This window comes from Diadema setosum, chromosome 2 (assembly GCF_964275005.1).
Source record: "Diadema setosum chromosome 2, eeDiaSeto1, whole genome shotgun sequence".
NCBI classification, from domain to species: Eukaryota; Metazoa; Echinodermata; class Echinoidea; order Diadematoida; family Diadematidae; genus Diadema; species Diadema setosum.
The window spans coordinates 15,225,649-15,250,246 of NC_092686.1; the positions used below are offsets into that span (position 1 = coordinate 15,225,649).

At 37.1% G+C, this 24,598-nt stretch overlaps 1 protein-coding gene across 1 annotated transcript in view; it reads right to left on the reverse strand.

The window, feature by feature from the left end:
- LOC140240138 (inhibitor of nuclear factor kappa-B kinase subunit epsilon-like) overlaps positions 1-24,179 on the reverse strand; it is a 40,531-nt gene extending 16,352 nt beyond the window's left edge. The window contains exon 1 of the mRNA XM_072319948.1: positions 24,048-24,179. Coding sequence (XP_072176049.1) covers positions 24,048-24,065 — 18 coding nt within the window. The 5' untranslated portion in view covers positions 24,066-24,179. The remainder of the gene's footprint in view (positions 1-24,047) is intronic.
- Between the last annotated feature and the right edge of the window lie 419 nt (positions 24,180-24,598).

Sequence of the window (24,598 nt, forward strand, 5' to 3'; positions counted from 1 at the left end):
AGCATGTGATGTGCGAGGAGGGACACACCCTCCCTTCTCTTCAACTCCGTTAAGGCACGACGACGACGCTCATGCGGATCAAAGTTGAGGAGACACATACCATGATTTCAATAATCTACCCGTTGCATCCGAACATCTAATTTTTTACAATTTTTCTTTAAGAATGACAAACATCCCACAAATAAAAAATATGTACCAGATCGCTGAATTTCTATTCTAAAGATAGTGCAAAAGCTCCTGCGTGTGGGAGGGGTCAGTGTCCCCTCCCCATAACATTTTGTCTATAAACTTTGGTATAGTCCTAAATATATAGCGTATAAAGATGCATAACAGAGAAAATCAAGAGGTGACAGACGCCATAAACAAGATTTAGCCATTCAATTCCCTGAATGTTAGTTTTTCTCATATTACACTTCGGGGTTGAAAATTTGCTAATGCTATTCCACCGCAAACTGAGCACCAGATTGCTCAATTCTTCTACCAAAAGCTTCTTCGTGTCCGTTGTGTGGGACGGGGATTTCCGCTCTCTCACATCCTCCCTCCCCCCCCCCCCCCCGTTCACCTCCATTGTTTTGAGATGCATACGCGGATCAAGAGGTGACGAATGTTACCGTGATTTAAACACTCACTGTGACATTGTCTCTTAACATTCACTTTCCGTACTTTTTGATAGAAAAAATTGCAAATATTCCCCAAAGTGTGCACCAGATCGCTCAATTTCAGTTCTAAAAAAAAAGACAGCAAATTTAAAACTCCCTTGTGTGGGAGGGGGACACTCCTCCCCTCCCCCACCCCGCTTTGGTCCACCTCTGGGAAGAATGGATGACTGATACGCGGATCAAGGTGGTGACAAATACAAATACGATAATTCAGCAATTCACATTGTGTTTGAATATTTTTGATGACTATATTTGAATAAAAAGTTTACAAATATTCTGTAATAGTGGGCACCAGATCGTTAAATTTCTATTAAAAAAAAAGAACCAAAGCAAAAAACAAACAAGAAAAAACAAAGACTCCCTTGTGTGGGGGTGGGACACCCCCCCCCCCCCCCCCTTAGCCAACCAATTTAATGGTGAAGACGTACACGTTGATAAAGGGGTGGCAGATAACTCGATTTTAGCCATTCACATTGCCCTCCTTAATATTCATTTTTCGTAGTTGTTTAGATATTCCATCAAAAACGGGGATACCATTGACCATTGCCCCCATTAAGTTGCACTGATCAAAGGTCCGATTTCTTGACCACCTTGAAGCATCACTTTGAAAAAAAAAAAAAAAAAAGTGGCTCCGCGCCTGCACCCGCGCCTGCGCACTGATCGTGATTTTGTCCCTGCGTGTGTCTATGTGTGATTATTTTTAATTGCTCTAAAATTAGTGGCTATTTCCTTTTGGTGGATGTCGGTGTGGCACTACCTATACCACGAGTATATAGACATAAGTGACAGATTTCTTTTTTTTTTTTAAATCATGTTATCGATAAGAATGATAAGCATGACGGGACACTGTATGATGGTAAGCTCTGAGGACATTCAAAGAAGCTGACTGCGTTGGTGTAAGATTGTCGCCGGCGGCAATATTGATGCTGTTTAATGGGGTTTTCGACTTGGTATTTTAATGTAGGCCTATGTTTTTGAGACATACCCAACCATGCTCCTATACTACATAATTATAGACGTTTATCGCTCGTTTATCAATTCATGCACCTGTTTTCGTCAACCAGTGTCACAAAAACGTTACTGCCTTCCTGCTCTGATGTCATCATCACTGCTGTCAACCATACAGCCTGGAGAAAAAGAAGACGGGGCTTTGAGAAATTCAAAAACTACATTCGCAGAAGATAGTGCATGCGCATGTTGTATACTGGAAAATCATTACCGGTACACAAGCAATTATGTTTGCGAAATATACTTATATTTTTACAAGAAAAAACAAATATTTTGACAGGAGGATTATATACACTGTTTCAGAGTAAACATAGACAGTAACATTAAGTAATGCTATACATTCGTGTCCAGAAGTGTCCACTTAAGTAATTATCAATTTTGTGACACAAAGTTTGTCATGTTTTCAGGTTTGCCGAGTCTGAAAAGGTATTAGGCCTACCTCAGCCAAGTGAGACCGAAATGAGATGAACGGTTTTTTACAGTATTTATTCTTTCTTCTTTTTTTTAGTGATGATGCACGATTATCCAATCGTCATTAATTGCCATTTGAAACATCTAGTATACTCGACGCAGATGAAGGTGACGGCAATAACGATATAGGATGAAAGAAAGATCTTCGTTATTATTGGTCCAAGTGTGTAATAAGGTCCATGAATTAACCAACAGCTTAGGTCGATATATGTATTCTATATTCCCTGTCTCGTCTTGATAACGTGTTGAAATATCATTGATGGCCTGCATATACTTTGTCATATATAGCCTAGATACAGTAATGGTTTACTCACTAATCACGGAAATCAATGCCAAAACAAAAATGGTATCCATTCTTATAAAATTTGAGATATTTGAGACTAAAATTGCTTTAAAAAACCCAAGGAAAATAATCTAAACATATATGTGATAATTTCAATGCATAATTTCGTTGAGTCATTTAGCCTTCACTGTAGAATAATAATCAAACAAAACAACCACACGCATAATTCTCATCCGCTCATGTATTGATTGAAATGAAGCCACGCTGTCATTTACTACATGATTGTATAATGCGTCCTATATACGATGAAAAATGCCCTGCACGAGAGAAGCCTGATCACAAATCTTGCGCAACAACACTTCGCACAACACGTGGTTTATGCAAAACTTCTCTTTTTTAAAGGAGCCATATGTCCATAATCTAGACAGTCAGGTTTTCAATTTCCTTGCTAAATATCATGCGCACCAACGGCATTTTATAAGCTGTCATGGTCTCTGTATATTAGATCGTATAACCCCGGAGGTCTCGGAGAAGTATACGCATTCCTTCCGGGAACGGGTAGACGTCGATGTCCTATTTTATATTTGTCTTCAGAGCAAAAAGCACCATTTATCATCTGTGAACTTTTCAGAGCTCAAAAGACGTCATAAAAATACATTTCATTTACTTTGATCACATAATTCATGTAAGTATAGGACTGAGTGTACGATTAGGAAAAAAAAACCAAAAACAACTAACCTGGGTTATAAAACACATGAGAATGACTACTGACGTCTACGATGATATCTAGCACTTCCAGAGATTTATCCATGGTTCATCTTGATTCGGTATTTCTTGCTGATGGACACTCACTGTACTATAACATCTGGTACCGAAAACAAGGATCTTGGAAGTGCCTGAGTTTATATGCCGTCCAGTCAATTATTTTTAACTTTGCAGGGAAAATCCCACACCCGGAAGCGAAGGCCATTATGCGTGATGGGTATTAGAGGTTTTTTTTTCCCAGCGTGTTCCTGTTTCTCTATAGAATACGTATACTAGTAATGGTCCATTGTTATCACAATCGGGAATGACCCGATCAGAATTAATAAAGAAAAAAAAAACCCGAAGAGGTAAGCCTAGTCAAATTCAGTCGTAAATATGTACACTGGTACATTTATTATTCATGCATGGCCAGAAGCAATATTGTAATCTCTCTTCTGAATTGACGAGATGAATAGCGGTATAATGAACCAATAAATCAATTTTTCAAAGTAAGTTTACGAAATGAAGAATGCATGTGGCGACGACTTTCAACACAACCGTTTTAAATTTGGCAAAGTGATATGACGGCATGTAACCTGTCAAAGTGTAAAAGGGACTACGATATTCAATTTAAACTGGATTCGTTTCACATAGAAAGAAAAAAAAAAGGTGTAGGATTATATCTTATATTAGCTGATATCAGTACATGCATCATTAGAAGTTAGTAAGTTAGTTATCAATTCTTGTCGGAGTATCTGCCAAGACTTTTGCGGAGAGAGTATGTTGCGCCTTTGTTTTTGGATCATTAAATTTATCAAGTGACAAAATAGTAATTGTGTGTATTGACCGATTCTGTGACGCGCTATGTGTATTTTTGGCATGGGCGCAGCCATAGTGGGTGTATCAGCCGACCCCCCCCTCCGCACTCCCCCACCCCTCTCCCTACATTAGCACGCGCGCAGAATGAAAAACTGCTTTAGCCAATGGGCGTCTCGTACTGAGTGCGCGAAAGCTTGCTTAGTGCGCGAACCTTTGTTACAAGTGCGTGTAAACATGTTGCCCCGGGGTGGGGGAGAGCAGGGGGGGTCGGCTGATACACCCACTATGGCTGCGCCCTGTGCCGTAAAATGTCTGCTGCCCTCAACGAACCCGAATCGGTCAATAGTAGGCCTATATCTCTCATCCGTAGAAATGTATAATGGGCCTTGATCGTGAACTTTCTATTTTGGTACACAAGAAACAGCACCCTACAGATACTGAATTGAAGAATTGAAAACTTTCAAGTTTAGTTGGACAAGACCCACTCAATTCTCTATGGGCACAATGTTATTAAAAGACTATAACAGCATTCAGAGGGATCATAACAACACTCAATAATGATTAAAAGGATTGTCCTCTGCATGTCAATGCATGTGACGCCGCCTATCCTGATGATTGTCGTTTCATCTGTCAAATCAATGTCGAGCTCAGAGAAATTTTTAGTGAGCTCTTCGCCAACTATGGTTTGTGTTTCGTCTTGAACCGCACCGTTTCGAAATGACCAACTTTTACTTTCCGCTGCAATGTGCAGGATAGGCTAATAAAACGACAAGAGACATTTTCATTGATCAATAATAATACCATTCAAATCTTTTCTTTCATAGTACGGTTAAGATGATTTGCTAAGAATAGCACATAGTGATATTATGTGACACGAAAAGAAGAATATATGCCTATGATCCTACGTAAGGCAGCCCCTTTCCACACTGTGTACCCAATTCATCTTTTATGGCAGTGTGGCAATGCGCTGAGGTATAATGGATGCGCTTTGAAACACTGGAATTCCCCTAGCAAACCCTATACGTATGTTGCGAAATCGGTCGAGATTTCCCTGTAAAGGACCTTCGCGTACAGTATTTATTCATTTAGCTCTTTGGTATTACATTGTACTTATAACCCCGCTGCGTAGTACGGGTTGGGGTCGCTGGTGCGGTTGATCTTCTTTTAGGGAATACACATCACTGACTGCGTTGTATACGCCATTGTATAACTCTACAGACATGACAGGTGGGTGCAGTAGTATCATGTCTGTTAGTATATAGGTACCCTATAGCGTATTAAACTAGATCTAGAACTCCCAGTTCACGAGTTTAGTCAAAACGCAGTAGGTGACTGAGGGGTGAATGTGGACGGGGATTGCACGAGATGATATCTAATACCTGGGACCTATAATCCACAATTATTAATGAAACATTGCTTACTGATACCCCGTCGATTACTGATATTTGCAGTGCACTGAAATTGGATGAATTGAGAATTCGTTTTAGGCAGAAAATATCTCCACGGTGGTCGCTTGTGACTTGAAATACTGTTTCAGCCGTCTTTAGATCTGTACGTGAGAGATGTAATGAAGCGTTGCTTATTATGGTTTCGAGCGATGCTACAGTAGGGAATCTTCATTGACAAACAATAAGCCTAGAGCTAAATTCTGAGAGGGAGATAATATTATATAGCTTCAATTACGGCCAACATAAAAGATATCATGCATTGTATTTCTGTACAAGCGGGCAATGGTTTTGACCTCTAAATAAATCATTGATCCTATATAGCCCGACCAGACGCCGTTTCAGTACGGCTAGTTCTGTACAGCGACATGGCCGTGTATAGATAATCGTATCCCGACAGAGAATGCAGGATTCAATTTACCAACGAGAGGGGAATGCAGCCAATATAATATGCATATTTCCCCCCTTCATGCCACTTTCCTTCACATATAGGACCAAATTCGCACAATTAGCAATTAAATATTCACATCGCATAGTTCGCATAATTGTTTCTTTCCCTTAGCAGACTGCAGATAATGCTAGACAGAAAGATCCGTCTGTCTGGAGGAGTGTTTTATTCATTTATTTATTTTTTTTTTTTTTTTGACGTTATCGCTTTCCTCGTATAGGAGGGGATCCGTGACAACAGACGTATAGACTCCGCGGAACATATCCCCGACTGTACCAGATACAGACCGATCTTTCGGTCAAAGATAATGCGTGCAAACCTTCCACCCTCTCAACAGTGGTTTCCCAAAATGCGTTTTACATTGTAGACCTAGTCCTATCCACGTTTGCCAATCATTTTGAATGGTATTGAGAAAGTTAAAGGGATCGTACAGTTTTGGTTGAGACCTAAAGATATCAGGTTTCTCACATTTTTTTGGTGAGATATTGAGAAACCACTTATGAAATATGAAAGAGCATGTAATTCTATGAGGAATTCAACATTTATTTGATGAAAACTGGTTTTGAAATGGCCAAGATATCCAAAAAAGTGAGATTCAAAGAAAGTGTGGGACCCACACTTTATGACGATCGCACGATCGCTTTGTTTTACTTTGTTTTTGGATGTTTCAGTCATTCCAAACCCGATTTTCATCAAATAAACCTTGAATTCCTTTTAAAATGGTATGCTCTGTACAATATCATAAGTGTTGTCTTGGTATCTCACAAAATATTAAAAGCCCAATTCTCGTCTCCACCAATACTGTACCATCCCTTTAATATAATACAATAAAACCACCTTACCTCATCACGAAAAGCTCTTCGTCCTGATTTTGGCTATCCCGTTGGCAATGAGCAACGCACACCGCTCACCACAGTGCTGAGAGTGAGAACTGACTCTTTCATCATAGGCTCGACTGGTACCTTGACAATAACAACGAGTTTGAATGTTGCTTCGACATTCCCATTGGCTAATGGTGAGCAGTTTGCTAATTGAATAATTTAAAATCATCATGGCATGGGACCGTCCTAAAATAGAACAAAAATCTAAGAAATTGACTTTTCTTCAATGAAATATGAGTGTATTTTTGTATTAGGAATTAGCTGATAAAAATTACAAGAAAACACCTACATAAAAAATGTTGCTACGGCGCGGCGTTTGCTACCAACGCCATTTGTAGGGAAAGGGGGAGAGAAAAAGATTTAAGAAAGAAAGAAAGAAAGTGGGGATTCCCCACCGAGGCAGACTGCAGATGCACGACCGTCGTATTTTGCACAGAACAGTGATTCTACTCCCGTGCAGTATACATGCATGGAGCTATAGCTCCATGATACATGCATTCATGAACGCGTGTGCGCACAAATCACACACAGGCACAGTGTGTGCAGGGAGGTGCGTTGTCTCACCTCCCTGGTGTGTGGAATCCGATGTGCATATACATGTACTTCTGTTCCGTGAAGTTACTTTCAGCTGCGGGCACGATGTGCTTGCTGAACGGGCGAGGAGTGTGGCCAATGGACAATCACTTAGGCCCTATAGGCTGCTGTCAGGACAACACATAAAACGGATGATACCCAGAAGTTCAACCAAATCAAAGCGTGTACTAGTAGCTGATTAAAAAAAAAAAAAAAAAAAAAAAAAGTTGTCTGTGGCCCCATCAATTGTGGTTGATAGTACTTAGCTGTTCCGTAATTTTGTTCAATAGGCCTATAGGCTTTTAAATTATATCCCTTGACCAATGTCACGATTTTATAAACGTATCATCTGGGGAATTAATAACATCCATTAATCATGTTAATCTGAAGCACCGCTTTAAACTTCGTCTATGCAATGCGAGCTACAACATGGTAAGTCTATATACTGAACATAATTTTCTTAACCAATTCTAGAATAAACAATTTTTAAAGTTAATTATTTCATAATCAAAAATAACTTTTGTTATTCTCTTCATCGAATTATTATGATATATTCGCTTTCAATGGCATTCTGCAACAAATTCATATTTCGTGCATGCATTCTCGCCTACCAACGTAATCTCTATTCACTCCTCGCAATAAGCAATGTGCCAGCTCACGAATCACCTTCTTTCATGATCGTTCTATTATGGCACGGTACTTTTCTATATGACAACTTGTGTAGTTGCGTTCTGAATGAGTTTGCTTTATTTTCTTCTCACTGCCATTGTTTATAGGTCTAATACAAGTATTTTGAACAAATCGTGTCATACATGTATGTTTGTATTCCTTATTATTGTTGCAATACATTGTTCGTTTGTTTTCCTTGAAATAATATCGAAAACAAATATGTGATATCTGAAATAAAATTTGATTTGAATTGATTTGAAATGATCGCTGCTTTCCATTCTCTGTCCCAACCCCCATTTTGCAAGTCTGTTATGTCGCCATGTCGCTCTTGTTATGGATCTAGGGCAATTACCCCGGACCCTTCCCCTGACTCTATACGCAAATCCTAATCCTGAACCTAATCCAATAACCTTAACCCAAACTCAATATCCTAAACCCAACCCTAACCCTGATATTTACTCTTACCTTCATTAACCAATATTTAGGCGGCCCTGATACGCTTGTTATATTTATGTAAATTCATGATCACGCCTAATTCGATGACAATGTCCATGTCGAAAATAATTAGGCCTTATATTATGTGTCCGTATTGTTTAAATTTACTTTGTCTTTACTGTGTTTGCAGATAAAGATACTCTATTCCGTGACTGTTCCCCAAACGTTTTGTCAAAGAAGATTGAAAATAAAACGAAAAGAGGGACAAAAAAGTGAATGATCTATGGATAAGCATTTCTACTCTCTGTAAAAGTAACCTTTCACCACTGCATGATTGTTTCCTTATTTGGAAAAATTTAAACTACAGTCCTCGCGACCCCCCGCTTTTTCCTTTTTTTTTGGGGGGGGGGGGGGGTGGGGGAGGGAGTAAGCGCGAATTAGTCCATGATGTTAAATGCCAAATCCGGAGGAGTCTTAGTACCTTTGTTAATTCTCTATTTATACAGTGTGTGGTCAGGATATAGGAGGAATACAATCCGTATATACTAATCAGTTCCTTTACGCATATAAATACATTCAATCGATTACGGGGAAGTGATACCTGTTGACGTAATCGTACAAGAGTTGTAGTATGCGGTACAATCCCTTTGCCGGAATCTTTCTGAATGGTATAAAATAATCCTGTCATTACTGTTAGCAAGAATATTAGTAAGAATAGTGATCGAGAAAGAGTTATCTATTGGTGACTGAGTGTGACTCGAGAGCGGCCATTACACTAGAAGTCAACAGATATCATGGTACCACAAGGATTCCTTCTTAAAAAAAAAAAAAAAAAAAAAAAAATCAGTCTGAAATGTCAGAATTAATATGTCGTTTACTTGCTCTGTTGGAACTGTATTTGACATAGAAAATGGCTACTGTGTCGATTTAAAAAAAAAGTTGGGCACCGTATTATAATGTGTATTAAGTATGAAATAAACGGCAATCAAAAGGAGGAAGATATTTCACGGTGATACTGACTTAGTGAAATTTTAGTCAAGACCTACACTGTTCGACGATTTTGACAGTTAGAGATGAAGGGTCCGGAAATATTGAAATTTAATATCGTGATCAACATGAACAGAAAAAAAAATATTGTCCAACTGAAAGGATTTTGGAATCCACCTTACTCTTATACTGCTACAATGTATGACTATACTGCGGAGTAAAAACTCTGTATCTAAATAAATCGTCCCTATTTCTGCGCGGACTTCTTTTTCAGTAACCGTGTTGCTGATAGGGTGCGAAATCAAGTCGACCGAAGTGAGATCCGTATAATAGATATGATAGACCTACCGGAAGTGATTTTGAATATCAAAATGATTCTACATCATGCTTCAAAATGATTCTACATCATGCTTCATAAGCAAAATTTCGTGTTCGCTTTTACATAAAGAAGTACATCTAACAAAGATTGGCGAGTTCAAGAGAGTTTCGCTGTGATGAAAAACCGTACACCATGCACTAAGTACAGAAAGCAGGGTACGTAAAGGCAGTGTTTGATTCTATACATGTGAATATCGATTATTATTGTCATTGTTTTAACGTAAAAAGCGGTCTAAACAAACACGTATTTTGTTGAAACCTGCAATACATATAGAATATAGATTAGTCATATGATATAAAAATACACAAAAATCGAACAAAACAAAGATCTATCCAACACACACACACACACACACACACACATACACACAAACAAACATGCACGCATTCAACGAAAGAAGTCAAGAGACAAACATTCAAAGTCATATCTCATAACTATCAACATTTAACCATACAGTGCGACATAGCCTTAGGCATCGATAAAGGGCAAAAGTTATTCTTCACGAAGAAAGAAAAAAAAAAACCCAACTTAAGTCCTAACTGCTCCTTTGTTAAATCCCCCAAAATATACAAAATATAAAGTATTGATATTTACCTGCATAAAACACGATACAAGAAGATAATCGCGCTTCAAAAATCACGTTTCTGTGTGCAGTGTTCAGTACTGTTTTCAAATGTGGTGTCACCGTGTGTATAACGACGGTTGCCCTGGGAACAGTGATGCTATTTATAGATACAGTTGTGGTTATGATCACGTCATTCTACTCACTTCCGCCTTTCTCGAGTAAACATTCCCCCAGCTCCACTGTTTCTGTGTTAAGAGCCCTCGTGTAAACAGGGAGCTGGAAAGACACCTCACTGCATATTAAACAAAAATAAGACTGAATATTTTCATTCGCAGCATCCTTCTGGGAGGAACGAAGCAGCGTGTGGATAAATCATCATGGACAGGCATTCCTTTACGTATCAAGGGCGAATATGATAATGATTAATTCCCGAAGAGGGTCAATAAACATTCCTTCATGCAGAGAAGCTTCTGTGCAGGTAAGCATTGTCTGTCTGTGGTATATAGATTTGTTTGCTGGAGTCTGTGGTTGTCATCCTCGGTGCTAATTTCATCTGCCTCTTAATAGACATATCATTTCGGTGAGTGGGTAAACTCAACTAAGCTGCAAAATATTTAGTTACTTAGTTTGCTCATTTTTCATGTATGAATTACACCCTTCCATATTAATTACATTGAACAATTACTGCTCCTACTTCTTTTTTTTTTCTTAATCACATCGTGACGATTAGCATTTTTTTCTTTTCTTCTTTAATTAGACTAATCACTTCATTGTATTGTAATGCTAGCTTTTGTATCACGTTAATAATATCTGTCCCATAAGCCTCACAATCAATCGGAAATATTAATACATCACTCAGACATGGAACGATATTGCACTTTACTTTTCCCCTGTAAGGTGTTCATGTAACGTCACTGACTATTCTCGGTGAGTTGACTGTCGTCCAAACATATTATATATTGACACCCTAAATCAATTCTTACCTCTATCCAAATCTTTCTTTTTCCCAAGTATATCGTCGTGAAACGTTTCACATGCGTAAATAAAAGTGTAAGCACAACGAAAAGTGAAAATACTTCGAATAGATACTTCTACGATAGAAACGTCTTTTATATCGGAGTTTTCTACAGCATTTTAGGCCCTGTATAACCATGACGCAATAAAAGAGTAACATTGATAAAACTCAAAAGAATTGCTTATTCTCGCATTTTCTGATGCTCTGGAAAACACGAGTCACGTACGAGAGGAAACATTCTGATTCATTGTATAGTCAACATAATGATATCCCATCATTCATACAGTATACGTCAGACAATACTTGTTGTGACGTCGAAGGTCAACTTTTGTGTGTGTGTGTGTGTGTGTGTGTGTGTGTGTGTGTGTGTGTGTATTTCTGTTTTTATCAGGGCCATCAGGATGATGACGTAAATTTTCCGTTTGCGTCATTCCTCGAGCCATGCGCAAACTCACACTAAGGACTCTGCTGCACGACACGTATCGTGAGCAAACATGCGTATCACCGTCCTGAACTGGAATACTAGTAAAATATCAGCAGAGCTTTGCTGGCGCTGACTTGGTCCGGTTATCTAGTGGGGCGAGTGTCTATAAGCCAGGAAAATACTAGTCAAACAGGATTCGTCGGAAGCACTATGCGGTCTCAGAGCATATCCGATCTTGGTTAGATTTCCTTCTTCTTCACCTTTTTCCTCTCTCGTTTTTTTTTTTTTTTAAATTTATTTATTCTTTTTTGTGTGTGTAATCGACAATCCACAATCGACAAATCAGGCTATAGCAGTGTGTCAATCGATCTTCCTTGCGAGACAGAAAAGGTCACGCAGCTATCGTTGGAAAATAAGATTGCTATAGGGCAATCGATCATTTCCAAAGGTTTCTTTCGGAGGGCTCTTTAAAGGGTACACTGACTTTTCACACTTTTGATCTCAAAGCAGGCCTATATACTCCAAACAACTCAATATCCTGGTAAATCGCGTTAGACAGATCGTTTTGCGATACACCCTTTCGATATATCGAAATTATTTTGATGCTAAGATTGCTGACTTTAAAATTCCGGTTGTTCGTTTTACCAAATTTCTTGGAGTTTATATCATTGATGATCACTAACATGGAGATATCATGTCAATGAAGTATGCTGTAAAGTCTCTAGAGCAATAGGTGCAATCAATAGTATACGTGCAATCGTACCTTCTGAAATTCTTGTTAAGTTATATCACACTTTGATTATGCCTCAATTATCTTATTGCAACATAATTATGGGGAAATAGTGTGCAAAGTATCTTTTACAGCGTATTTTTATTTGACAAAAGCGTGCAATCCGTATGATCAGTAATGAGACCATTTTTTAGCCACACAGGCCCTCTATTCAAAGAACATAACTTATTGACGATTTTTGATATGAACAAATTTTTTCTCGCTGTTTTCATGTACACAAACAACATTTTGCCTGGTCCAGTTTCTTGATACTTCCTTCATCCAAAATAAGAATAAATATAATACTAGACAGATGAATAGATTGTATATCCCAAATTTTAGATATTGCATTTCAAGATACGCTTTCAAATATACGGGACCTGTTATATGGAACGACTTACCAAATATGATAAAGCTGTCTAATAGACTTTCAATATTTAAAAGAAGATACAAATCATTCCTTGTTCATAAAGATATATTATAAATTTGAAGTTTTATGTAGTGTACAACCACCACACTTTGATTACTCTTGCCTTCTTATATGTATTGTGCACTTTGGTAGTATAGTTTTTCTTGTGTGTATTGCATCAATGTATATATAACTATTCTTTGCTGTAACACTTGGGATCAGCCATAGAAAGACCAACGGTCTATGTTGATCCCCCCACAAACTGGGGGGATCAACATAGACCATAGCTGCTTTTATATTGTGTTTGTCTGTTGTACAATCCTTGTAAGTTGGACTTATTTTTCTTGTATTGTTGCAATGTCCTACTGTGCATGTATCATTCCTGTATTTTTTGTAAATGCTTTTTATCAGGATGTGGAAAATAAATGAAATGAAATGAAAATATATCGCGAGCAAATTCCAAATGGTGGGAAGAGGAATTTGGGGCCCCGTAAGAACCGTATAGTACTGCCGTTAAACAAAGAAGTTGAAAATAATGATGTGCGCGTATACAACAGCTCGTGACTACTCATAACTCATGTTTGCATTGGACGAAGAACTGCGGACCCATGTTTCACATGTCAGTAAATAATACAGTTGAAAGTAATAACTGGGCTTTCCTCTTCTTCTGCGTCGTTGCGAAAGGCTTCAAAGTCTCACAAAAATGGTAAAATACAGTTGAAAACTGTTTCTTTTTTTCTTAATGTGATCTTATATACTAGAATCTATCAGATTATCAATATCCATGTCGTAATGTAAACTATATCATAGCGAGTGACTAGGAGGATCAAAAAAGTTCGGCTGATGTCAGCTTTATACTTGTTTACTGTGGAATAACCGGTATCCCCCGTTTGCGTCATGAAATGAACATTGTCTAAACACGTTTGCCTATGATGAGAGTATATACACCGTGTACTCTTATGGGTATATTCCAAAGAGCATTAGTAAGATATGTGAGTTGAACTTAATCACAACTTATGACATTGTCGGCAACTATTACTTTGATAACACTTCATTATAATAGGGAAGTGGGCGAAATGCCAACAGCCGTAACACATTCCAGCTTAGATGTATTGTTATAATATATAGGCAATCTACGTCATACTAGGTTGGTGGTACCACTCCAGCAAAGAATGGGGGCATCAACCCATGAAAATAGAACGTAATACAATCCTATACCTAATATGGTCAAAATGAAGAGAGGAGCAATGTTTCCTCTTCTGTATAACTTGGGACAAAATGGTATATAATTTATATAGATTACAGTTGCTCGTAATCGCATTTTTGAAATATTGTTGAACTCGTGAATACAGTGAGACTCTGTAGGCCACATCACTTTGTTGCATAAACGGATATTTTTTTTTTTTGAGGAGGGTTGATTATCAAAATGATAAGGTATATTATTTTGAAAGCAGAAATAGTAAGTTGTGCATGGTGGAGGGACTATTTATAATGCTGAATGAGTATCTCATACAAACTATGTATATAATATATATTTTTCAACAATAACAGAATCCAGTAAATCTCGGATTCATTCTGTCAAAATCTTAGAATTTTCACATATAAATTATCAAACAATAAATTTCCACTGTTTTTTTTTGTTAAGAAGAAACCGCTTCATCATTCATTGTTATCCAAATCGCCTTAATAACACCTATCATCTTCCCTGTACTCCACTCGTATCATCTTTGCATATAAAAATCAATTACCCCCGAGTCCTGTCCTCACCAACAGACTCTGTGTAAAAATTCTGCTCAACGTATACGATCAGAGTCAGTGTGAAAGATACAAAACTGCTCAAATGCTTTACAGAGGTCATACCAAGCTAGGTCTGTGGGAAACTGGACCTGCCTACAGATAGACAGGAAGACAATATTGATACATGATTCACTGCGTAATGAACGGCCACACTCTAAAGAGAGCATGCATGTCTTTATTATAGTTACTTTTCGTCATCCCTATTATACTTATAAAAGGTGATTGGTACACATTGGTACAGCCACTGGGTGCGCAAATATATATACTGCGCAAAGATTGATGAAATAAAAATCAATATTACTCGACTTTACATGGCTTTACCCTAATAATGATATGACATAATGTATGAACATAAAGAATAAACTTGGAGATTACACAATTCATCAGTTTCATTTGTTGGAAAGGATAGAAAAAAAAATAAAAAAAAAAATCGGCTTTCCAGTGAGGGTACAGTTTTATTTGTTTTCCCAAAACATACAGCTCAGTATTATGCACTTTAGCACATGTGTTGACTTAGTTTTGTTTCCTACTCCTTGACATGAAGTGAAATTTCATTTCATTTATTAAATGAACAAGCAAAATATAGGTATCAAGAACAGAAATCTGTCTACAAGAAAAAGGAATTATTTTCGCTCATTGTTTAGAGTGATATATTTATTGTCTACGTATTTTTCAACATCACTGCAAACAAAAACGTAAGCTGAGGGGTTGCCGTATTGTAACTCAACAGAATGATTTCATTTCTTTCTCCGAAGGTATAGTCTTGCATCCGCACAGTGACTACATTCGACAGAGTTATCAAACTAAATACGGATATGAGTAGAAAAAACGGCAAGCAAAATGGACGGAGGACGACATAGAGATGGGTGAGGACGACGAGAAGCTCGATGATTACGGTGAGTACTCATACAGAGCACCGTGAAGAAGAAAAACGAAGGACTGTACAAGAGGAGGAATGAACTTTAAGGCAAGTTCACCTCCATATCGTCGCTGGGGTGAGAAGACCTTGTGTCTCAAATTTGGGTAAAAATGATTATTTTTATTAATTGTCTGATAATCAGTTATTAAAAGTGATGTCCTGTCCAAATCCTACCTGTCTTAACTTTTTACCCCAAAAATGAAGATACCACGGCATGTTAAAGGAGTCTATCCCATTTGATATAGTGCTTTGCTTTTGCTGCTATGTATTTTTGCTGTCCTGAACATTTGACATTTTGCAGATACGAGGTCTTGTTGACCAAGCGACGATATAGACCAACACGTGGATATAAGAGAGAATGTACATGTAGCTAAATTAATTGGATACATCAGTGAAAGCTTGAGGAAAATTGGACGGTCCTTTCAAAAGTTCTGAATTTTTTAAGGCTTCAGTGCCGCCATTGCTGGATGAGAAAACTATAATATCACAGCTGGTGATGTCACATGTGTATAGAACGATATAAAGAAAATACAATTCAACATGATTTCATTTTTCTCGCATAATAGAAGAGCACGCGAGGGGGAATAATTTTGCCCCTCGCATACGTCAATGACAAGTCGAAGGAATGTGTACCTTTTTTCTAAAAATTGAATTTTGTGAAATTCTCTTTATATTTTCCTTTCATTTTACGCATGTGACAACATCAAGACATTTTGTTTAGTGTGGTAGTCTTCTCATCCAGCAGTGACAGCGCAGAAACTTTTAAAAATTACATCTTTTGAACGGATTGTCTGATTCGCCACAAACTCTCACTGATGAGTTCTATTGCAGCATTTACACAATCAACATGTATTGATATAGGTGAACTTGTCCTTTAATGAGGTGAGATGATAACATACGAAACTGAACGTGAAAATGGGTTTCGGAAGTTTCCTTGTTTGTTCGCATATTTTGACACGAACCAATTTCTTTGAGAACTTTAATTGTACATAACGTTCAGTGTAACCCATGGCTTTTATAATAGTCTGATATGAATAACAGACTGACGTTTACAAACGAAGAGTATATTAGTATTTATATATACAATGCTTTCATACAATGCAAAAAAAAAAAATGTTCATAACTCTGAAAGCAGTAAATAGATTCACGGGGGTGTTGCGTACATTCATTGGATGTTCTCATAAACAAGTGTATGGGTTATTATAAAAGATCTGCAGATATCGAGGGGGATTTTTTTTTTTTCGTTTGTATTTTTCGTTTTTTGTTTAGTGTTTAAATATTAGCGAAGGCGTATCTCAAGTTATAACGCTATTTTATACCAAGGGAGACTTTAATGTCTGTATGTTTATGGCAAATGAGGGAGCGGCAACATCTGACTATCAATACATTTATAGGCCTAAGTATTTTATATGGTCAGATGGGAGTTTACACAAGGGTTTACCTTTCCAAACTTGTATTTGAATCATGATTGTGTTGCAATTTACTACAGGCAGGTTTTCCAACCGATTTTTGCCTCCTACTCCAATTTTATTAATATCCAATTTGATTTCGGATGGAGAAGCTTTCTGTGTTCCAATCCTAGCTTTAATTTCTTACTTTTTAGTTATCTATAGTGTTTTTGGTCAATCAAATAAAAAAATTGAACAGCGAAATTCGTCAACTTTATTGTTACACTGAAATTCGTAGCTACTGATCAGTGTGTAACGGATGTTAAAGAGGATCAAGCCGGCGTTTTCAATCAAATTCACTATTTGTCATTCAAATTCGTAACCTACGAATACCTTTTTCTCCGTGTCGACCGAGTGGATACATGTCTAGGTGTGAATAAGTGCTGTATGAAAGAACACGTTTTTTTAACGTATGATGTCATTTTATTTCATTACATTCCTTTATTAATGCTCGGCACACATGGCCGGCGGAGCGTTTTTAAAAGTTTGGGGGGGGGGGGGGGGGGGACTTAACCGGGTTTCATGAGCTAACAAGCAAAAAAAAAATAATAATAATAATAATAATAACTTTACCGCGCTCACACTTCAAGATCTCTGTCTATTTCGTTTTAGTGCCACTTATGTACTTCCGGGTTTTAAAAAAAAGTGTGTGTGGGGGGGGGGGGGGCAAATTGATATCACCTTATGTATTCCTTTGTATGGTGCACAAAGCATATTGAATAAAGTCGAGGCACGCACAATTTTTTCTTTCGGAGTTCCTCTTGTTTGCTGTAACGAAAAGGAAAAAATATCACCAAATTAAAGTAGATCTAGTCAAAGTGCTAAGATATCGACTTGAAAAAAAAAAGTCAAAACCAATTCACCAGACTACATTGAGCTATTGATGGGACCATGACTGTGATGACGGTGATGATGAAGATAACGCTGGTATGTACCTGAACTAATGAAAAGTTCATTCTACGGTGAGTGCTGAATACATAAGGTGCAGTCTCGCATCAACTAATTATCACGGACATTATCATCTTGTATAAAGAGTCAGACATTCTCTTGTTGCACACACTGTATAGCTGAATGTATATCATAAACAATTATCACATTTCAAATTTTCATGTAACTTGATATCTGCTGACTGTCGTTTTTCTATTTTTCTTTAGGTCACAACAATAGTCATTCTACTTGTCAAATATGAGAGAAAATCCGTTTTCAAAGTAGAACAATAAAATACTGATTATGAGACACTAGCATCCCAACTATATACACATGATTCACAACATCTCGTGTATTTCAGCACAAGGCCAAACAATAGCTACTAAGTAGCGGGTTGTTGCGCGTTCCTTGAATACGCCAAATATGATGTTGATATTGTTTTTTGATCTGTTTTTTTTTTTTTTTTGGGGGGGGGGGGGTCAAGAATAATAGAGAGAGAACGCATTATTATATGCATGTGTTTCAACTGACGAAGTTTAACCACTGAAATTCATATTCTTATTATTTCTTCGTCCAGGGTAGCCTCTTCAGAGTTGCCATTGCTCTATAGAGGGCCCCGTTTACCCTTTACAGATTCCTATAATACACCTGGATCGCGAAGAACATGGTGGGTATATAATTATGAACATCTTGTCCAAGCACGGAGGCGCTCGGCGCGATTCGAACTCGCGTGTGTGTTTCATTATTTTAGGCAGTAAACATAAACTAAGGATCTACATTCTAACAGCATTGCTTTTCAGCGGATCCTGTCATTTTTTGCGTGATTTTTATGATTAGTAGTTTGTTAATACTCGTGGACGAGGTGAATAGCGTATTAATTACACTCCTTTTTTTTTTTCTTTAAATGGTATCCACACAATTTTGTGAAAATTTTTTGTTGTAAAATGCATGAACATGTATTGGCGTATTGAAATATTCAAGAATAAGACTAGTTCCTTGTTTCGGGGTAAATTTTTGCTACAAAATGATAACTCGTTTCACGTCTCCGCAAATAACGGACGTTTCCTATTTCTATGTATTGTGGACATCATGACAAATCCTCAATCTAAGAAAAAGTAGTATGTTCCCAATTTCAAAGTCATATAATGATACGCTAACACTCCGTCCTGAATGGAAAAACATGTTGAGCAATTTGATAAGATAGATTTGATCTTTTAAGGGTAAAGAGGAACAAAACTGAATGTTATGCAGTACATGTATATTGATGTTATCAAGGTTGTGTATATCTCTTTGATTTTGTCATATCTCTCAAATAAAATGCATAGTCATTATGATAAAGTGTGTTGCAATATCTATTTAGATACACTTATAGTGACGTGAAAAACATTGAAAAATTCGATCTCTTGGAGAAGAAGGATAAAGAAAGGAAAAAATGAAATTATAGATAAAAGATATGCATTTGGGCATTGCCTTGTTTACCAGAGTTTTGATAATTTTCCTCCTTTGCATATACAGTTAAAAATGAAACTGTATTTGCTTACTTGTTTATTAATCGAAATACAAAGTTGCGTTGATATCACTTTATTGTATCGATGTTCTGTTGAAGCTTACTAGTATGTGATTTGAAATTCCCAAAAATATTTTCTACTCATGTAAGCGTTTTGTATGTTATTTTATATCATTTTTATGGAAATAAAATCATTCGAATTTGAATTTGAATCTGAGTCGTGAGTTATTTTCCTTCTCTGTCTTTGTAAAATGAGGTGGATGATAATCTCATGCTGTATAAATGTCTTCCATTAATCGTGTTATCTTGTAACTGGCGGCCTACAAAATCTGTTCCCTGTATTGTTCACGGTTCGAGTCCACGAATTGACGAAGTAAAGACTTGATACAATATTAGTTATTACTGATCGTGCCTTGAAACTTTCAGTGAAGCAAAATATCTAAAAACATCGACACAAAAATAAACCAAATGATGCTATTAACATTGAAGAGCGTTTATCTTTGATTTACGGAGGTGATCTTCATCGAAAAAAAAAAGATATATACAAATGCAAGAGAAGACAGTGTTGATCTGTAATACACTACGCATCGTCTAAAATCATATAAATAAGGGAGAGCACTACGGATATGAAACTTTCATCCGATGCGAAGAATGCTTATAAAGATGGGTTACAGTTGTTATTCCGACGTTAAAGGATGGTACAGTATTGGTTTAGATGAGAATTGGGCTTTAAACTTTTTGCGAGATGCCAAGAGAACACTTATGAAATAGTACAGAGCATACCATTTTAAGAGGAATTCAAAGTTTATTTGATGAAAATCGGGTTTGGAATAACTGAAACATAAAAAAAAAAAAATACAGCTGTAAAACAATAAAACAAAGCGATCGTCCTCAGTTATCGTCCTCGTTATCAGTCCTATCCCAATGGTTCGTTACCCCGAGAATGACATATATATATGATTTTCGTTAGTACGTGTCGTTCTTTCATTTTTGGATTAACAAACCTCTGGAAACACAAACATATAATCCTCATTTTCGGATTAACGAAGCTGCGGAATGATGCCACTAATGTTCGGATTAACGAACTCTTTTTTCATTTTCAGGTTACCGACCACCTACATAATTATACAGTTTGGAATTTTCGTGTTTCGAAATAACGAAACTTATTTCATTTTTTTTGGGGGGGGGGGTGGGGGACGAATGTCATAAATCACCCGTATGAGCAGATGCATACGACGTTACAACCTGGTCAAATATTATTTCTCTCTGTTCTGCGCTTTCAGTGAGGAAGTCAAGGGTGCAAGTCCTACCACATCACGTAATGCGTCCTGGAGGCAGACAACGTCCAGAACCTTCCTTTCGCCTATACTGCTTTATATAATAACAATAATGATAATAATTACATTTATGGCGCTTTATACGGGTGTTTCTAAGCGCACAAAAAGACTAAAAAATAACATTTTACAATTACAAAAGAAGAAAAAGTACATTACATTACGATACAACAATTAATAACTAACTGTGTGTGTGCGTCTCCAGAAAAAGAAAAAATCACAACTGATTAAATAACAAATGAGTTTTAAGAAGGATTTTGAATGACTCAATGGATGAGGCATTCTGAATATAAAGAAGGAGTTTATTCCAAAGGGTGGGGGCAATGGAGGAGAATGCTCGGTCACTATAAAGGGTTTTTATTGGTTCATTATTACCACATTGATTTATTGATTCATTTATTGATTTACTGATTCATTTATTGATTTATTGATTCATTTATTGATCTATTGATTCGTTATACTAGTATTGGGTAATATTGGATGCAGAATGTCATTAGTATGTAAGTGTCTACATTTGACATAAGATATCTACGTCCTGTCTAACTGAAGTAGCCTTGTATAGCTGAGGTTCATCCCATGAATTCCTTCGCTGTTCTCCACAGTAACAAACCTATACGTCCAGGCACGGGGTCTGAAATGTTGAAGGCTACAAGCTGCAGGAATGGAGGGATTGCGTCATAGGTGCATGCAGGCTGACCCCCAGTGACGGGGGTATGTTTTTTAGCGTTCAAAAACATAAGCTTCACAAAACGCTTTATTTGTAAAAAAAATAAAAAAATAAAAAAAATAGATGATTATGCATGACGATATAGTAGTATGACTTATATTGTCATAATTTAGCATTTCGAATCAATGAAAAAAGTCATACGAATTAATCAATGCTATCATTTAAAAAGATAATCGATTCACTATTACCGTCTCCAAGTATATATTTTCATAATGTACACAACACCTCGAATTGGTGCTTTTCATATAGTTTTATGTATCTTGTTCAAGATTTCTTTTTCCCTATATACAAAAGTGTGCAATTTTAATCTGTATTATGTTCCCAATAGAAATTGTGCTTCGGTTTTATGAAAGAGGTGAGAAATAAAGATGATGAAAAATATGTATTGGCTCTTGTTTGTTTGTTGTTTTTTTGCATTTGTGATATTTCTATATTTGGACGGCACAATTTTGTGTTTTGCATAGTGTTTTTTTATTCATGTTATAAATAGTTGTTTATCATTAATGATATGTTATAAAAAAATTGTATTGTACATTCTGTATCTCTGAAGAATTGTTGTAAGAATGATATGACTAAAAATATGCATAAGGGAGTTGATTTGGTTCAGTCGGTATACAGGGCGTCTGCCACCTGGGAGGTGTTTCATCAAGTTAGTTTGCGCTGACAAGTTGTCAGTCTCTGACAATTTCAGCAAACTCCTTGGTTTTGATTGACTGAGATGCTCTGGTCACTGATTGTTATACTACCATGGTGATTGTCAGAGACTGACAACTTGTCAGCGCTGACTAAATCGATGAAACACCCCCAGATCCAAAGGATCGACCCGGATTCGATTCCTGAGTAACCATGGAGCTAGTTAGTAGCTCCATGGTCTAACTGCAGGATCAGTGTTGTGTGTAATCATCCAGTCCCCTATAGTAAGAGGCAAAACACTCGGATAGGTCATGAAATTGAGGTCCCGTATGTGAGAGTCACAACCCATGCACGTGAAAAGATCCCGCTTCATTCACTCATCGCAAGAAAGCACGGTGCATAATCCAGTGAAGTGGTCCCGCCTCACGACTAACTGGACCCCATTGAAGACCAGCTGGTACAACTGAATATGGACTATCCAGTCATCTTGTCAGATGGAAAATGACACAAACGGACGAACGAACAAACAAAGAAAGTTAGTAAAACTAACTAACTAACTAACTAACTAACTACCTAACTCACTAACTAATTAACTATAATCAACAACTAAGTAACTAACTATAACAAGAAAGAGATTGCTCCAGATGAATGAATACATAGTGAGGCATAATTCTGAAACAACATCATGTTCGAGTTTGATACTTCAAAGTCTTTGAACGCTGAACGTTTATTTTAAAATAGCAAGTTGAAAGCGCTCTTTGCGGTGTCCAAAGAGGTTATGGGCAGTGAGTATGAGGAATCTCTTTGGCAGCTGTGGCATCACATTCTTGTTGGTAGATAGACGCCCTCACATGTTGAATTGCTGAAATCCAGTCAAAGAGTGTGCACAGCCTGACTGGATGCACATGTAGTGGTCTTTCACACCCCTGTTAAAGCTGGCAACCATCCTTGTTCTTTTCCAGACATCTTGTATAAGAATAATGAGCTGATTGATACTGTATAAGCTGTTATTTTCGCGTACATTTTTTTTTTCGCGAAGAAAGAAGTCACGGACATTTCCGCAAGTCGTCGTTTTCGCGAATTGACACCGAGACAACCCTAAAGTGCACTTTAACTCTGGCGCGTGGCGACACTTTCGCTTGTTGTTAAATTCACGGTAAAACAGAAATTCGCGAAAATCTCGAAAATTAAACCCTTGCAAAATTAACAGCTTATACAATAGTATGTTTTCATTCTATCTAATGAGCCATGACAGCTTCTTCCTAGGACACGTTTTTGTTTTTGTTTTCTGATTTGATTCTGAGCCCATTATTGATGCGTGCACTGGTTTTATAGGTGGTATTGAGCAAGTGTACAGTAACTGAAATTAGCTTCCTCTTTCATATTTTAATCACGAAAATTGTGTGCCAAATATCAAAGATATTGTTATAAATGGTGCTCGATGATCTATCACAAGAGCACAATTAAATATAATACAGGTCTACACGCATAGTACTCCATACAATAATGTTTGGGTATAACATCCACGTAATCAAGTATAAGGACTTCTCAGCAACACTGATGAAATTAGACATACCAGTGTAAAATTATATCTTGCCATCTCTATAAACATCCCTTCTAGCTACTCACTTTACTTCTTGAAAAAAAGGAGCGTATCAGTATGGAGATGAACGGGATACTAATGTGACGAAATCTTGGAAACATCTTTTTTGAAACATCATCTCCGAATTTTGACAAAAAAGGGAGGGTGGGGCATTTTCGTTTGCACTTACCTTTCCTTGAATTTGCATCCACTCCAAGGCGAGGAAAACGAAAGTGATATGAGCGTGATGGAACTCGTGTTTAAGCTATCCAAATCCGGTGGCCGTATATGATATTCGCTTATTTTAATGCTTTTAAAATTGTTTTCCATATGCACAAATATGATTTATCTATGATAATCGTCGTCAGTTATTCAAATACTATAATATGTTGTGGGTTAAAGGAGGAGCGCAGAAGAATCTGACGAGGATCGTTCCACAGGTTCCCTGTAACGACAAGAAAGTCAACAAAAGAAGAAATGAAAATTCGACTGTAATTACATTTTTAAAGTGAAATTATATTCCTCCATGCAGGTGTGAAGGTCTGTCGTTTGAAAAAAAAAATGTATTCATCCATCCATATATTCATTCACTTTTTCCATAACCAGCAGAAACATAGATGTTATACAGAATTTGAATGCATAAATTTCATCACAATGTATATACATACATATATATATATATATATATATATATATATATATATATATAAAACAGTACAAGTTCGCGAAATACTGAAAGGA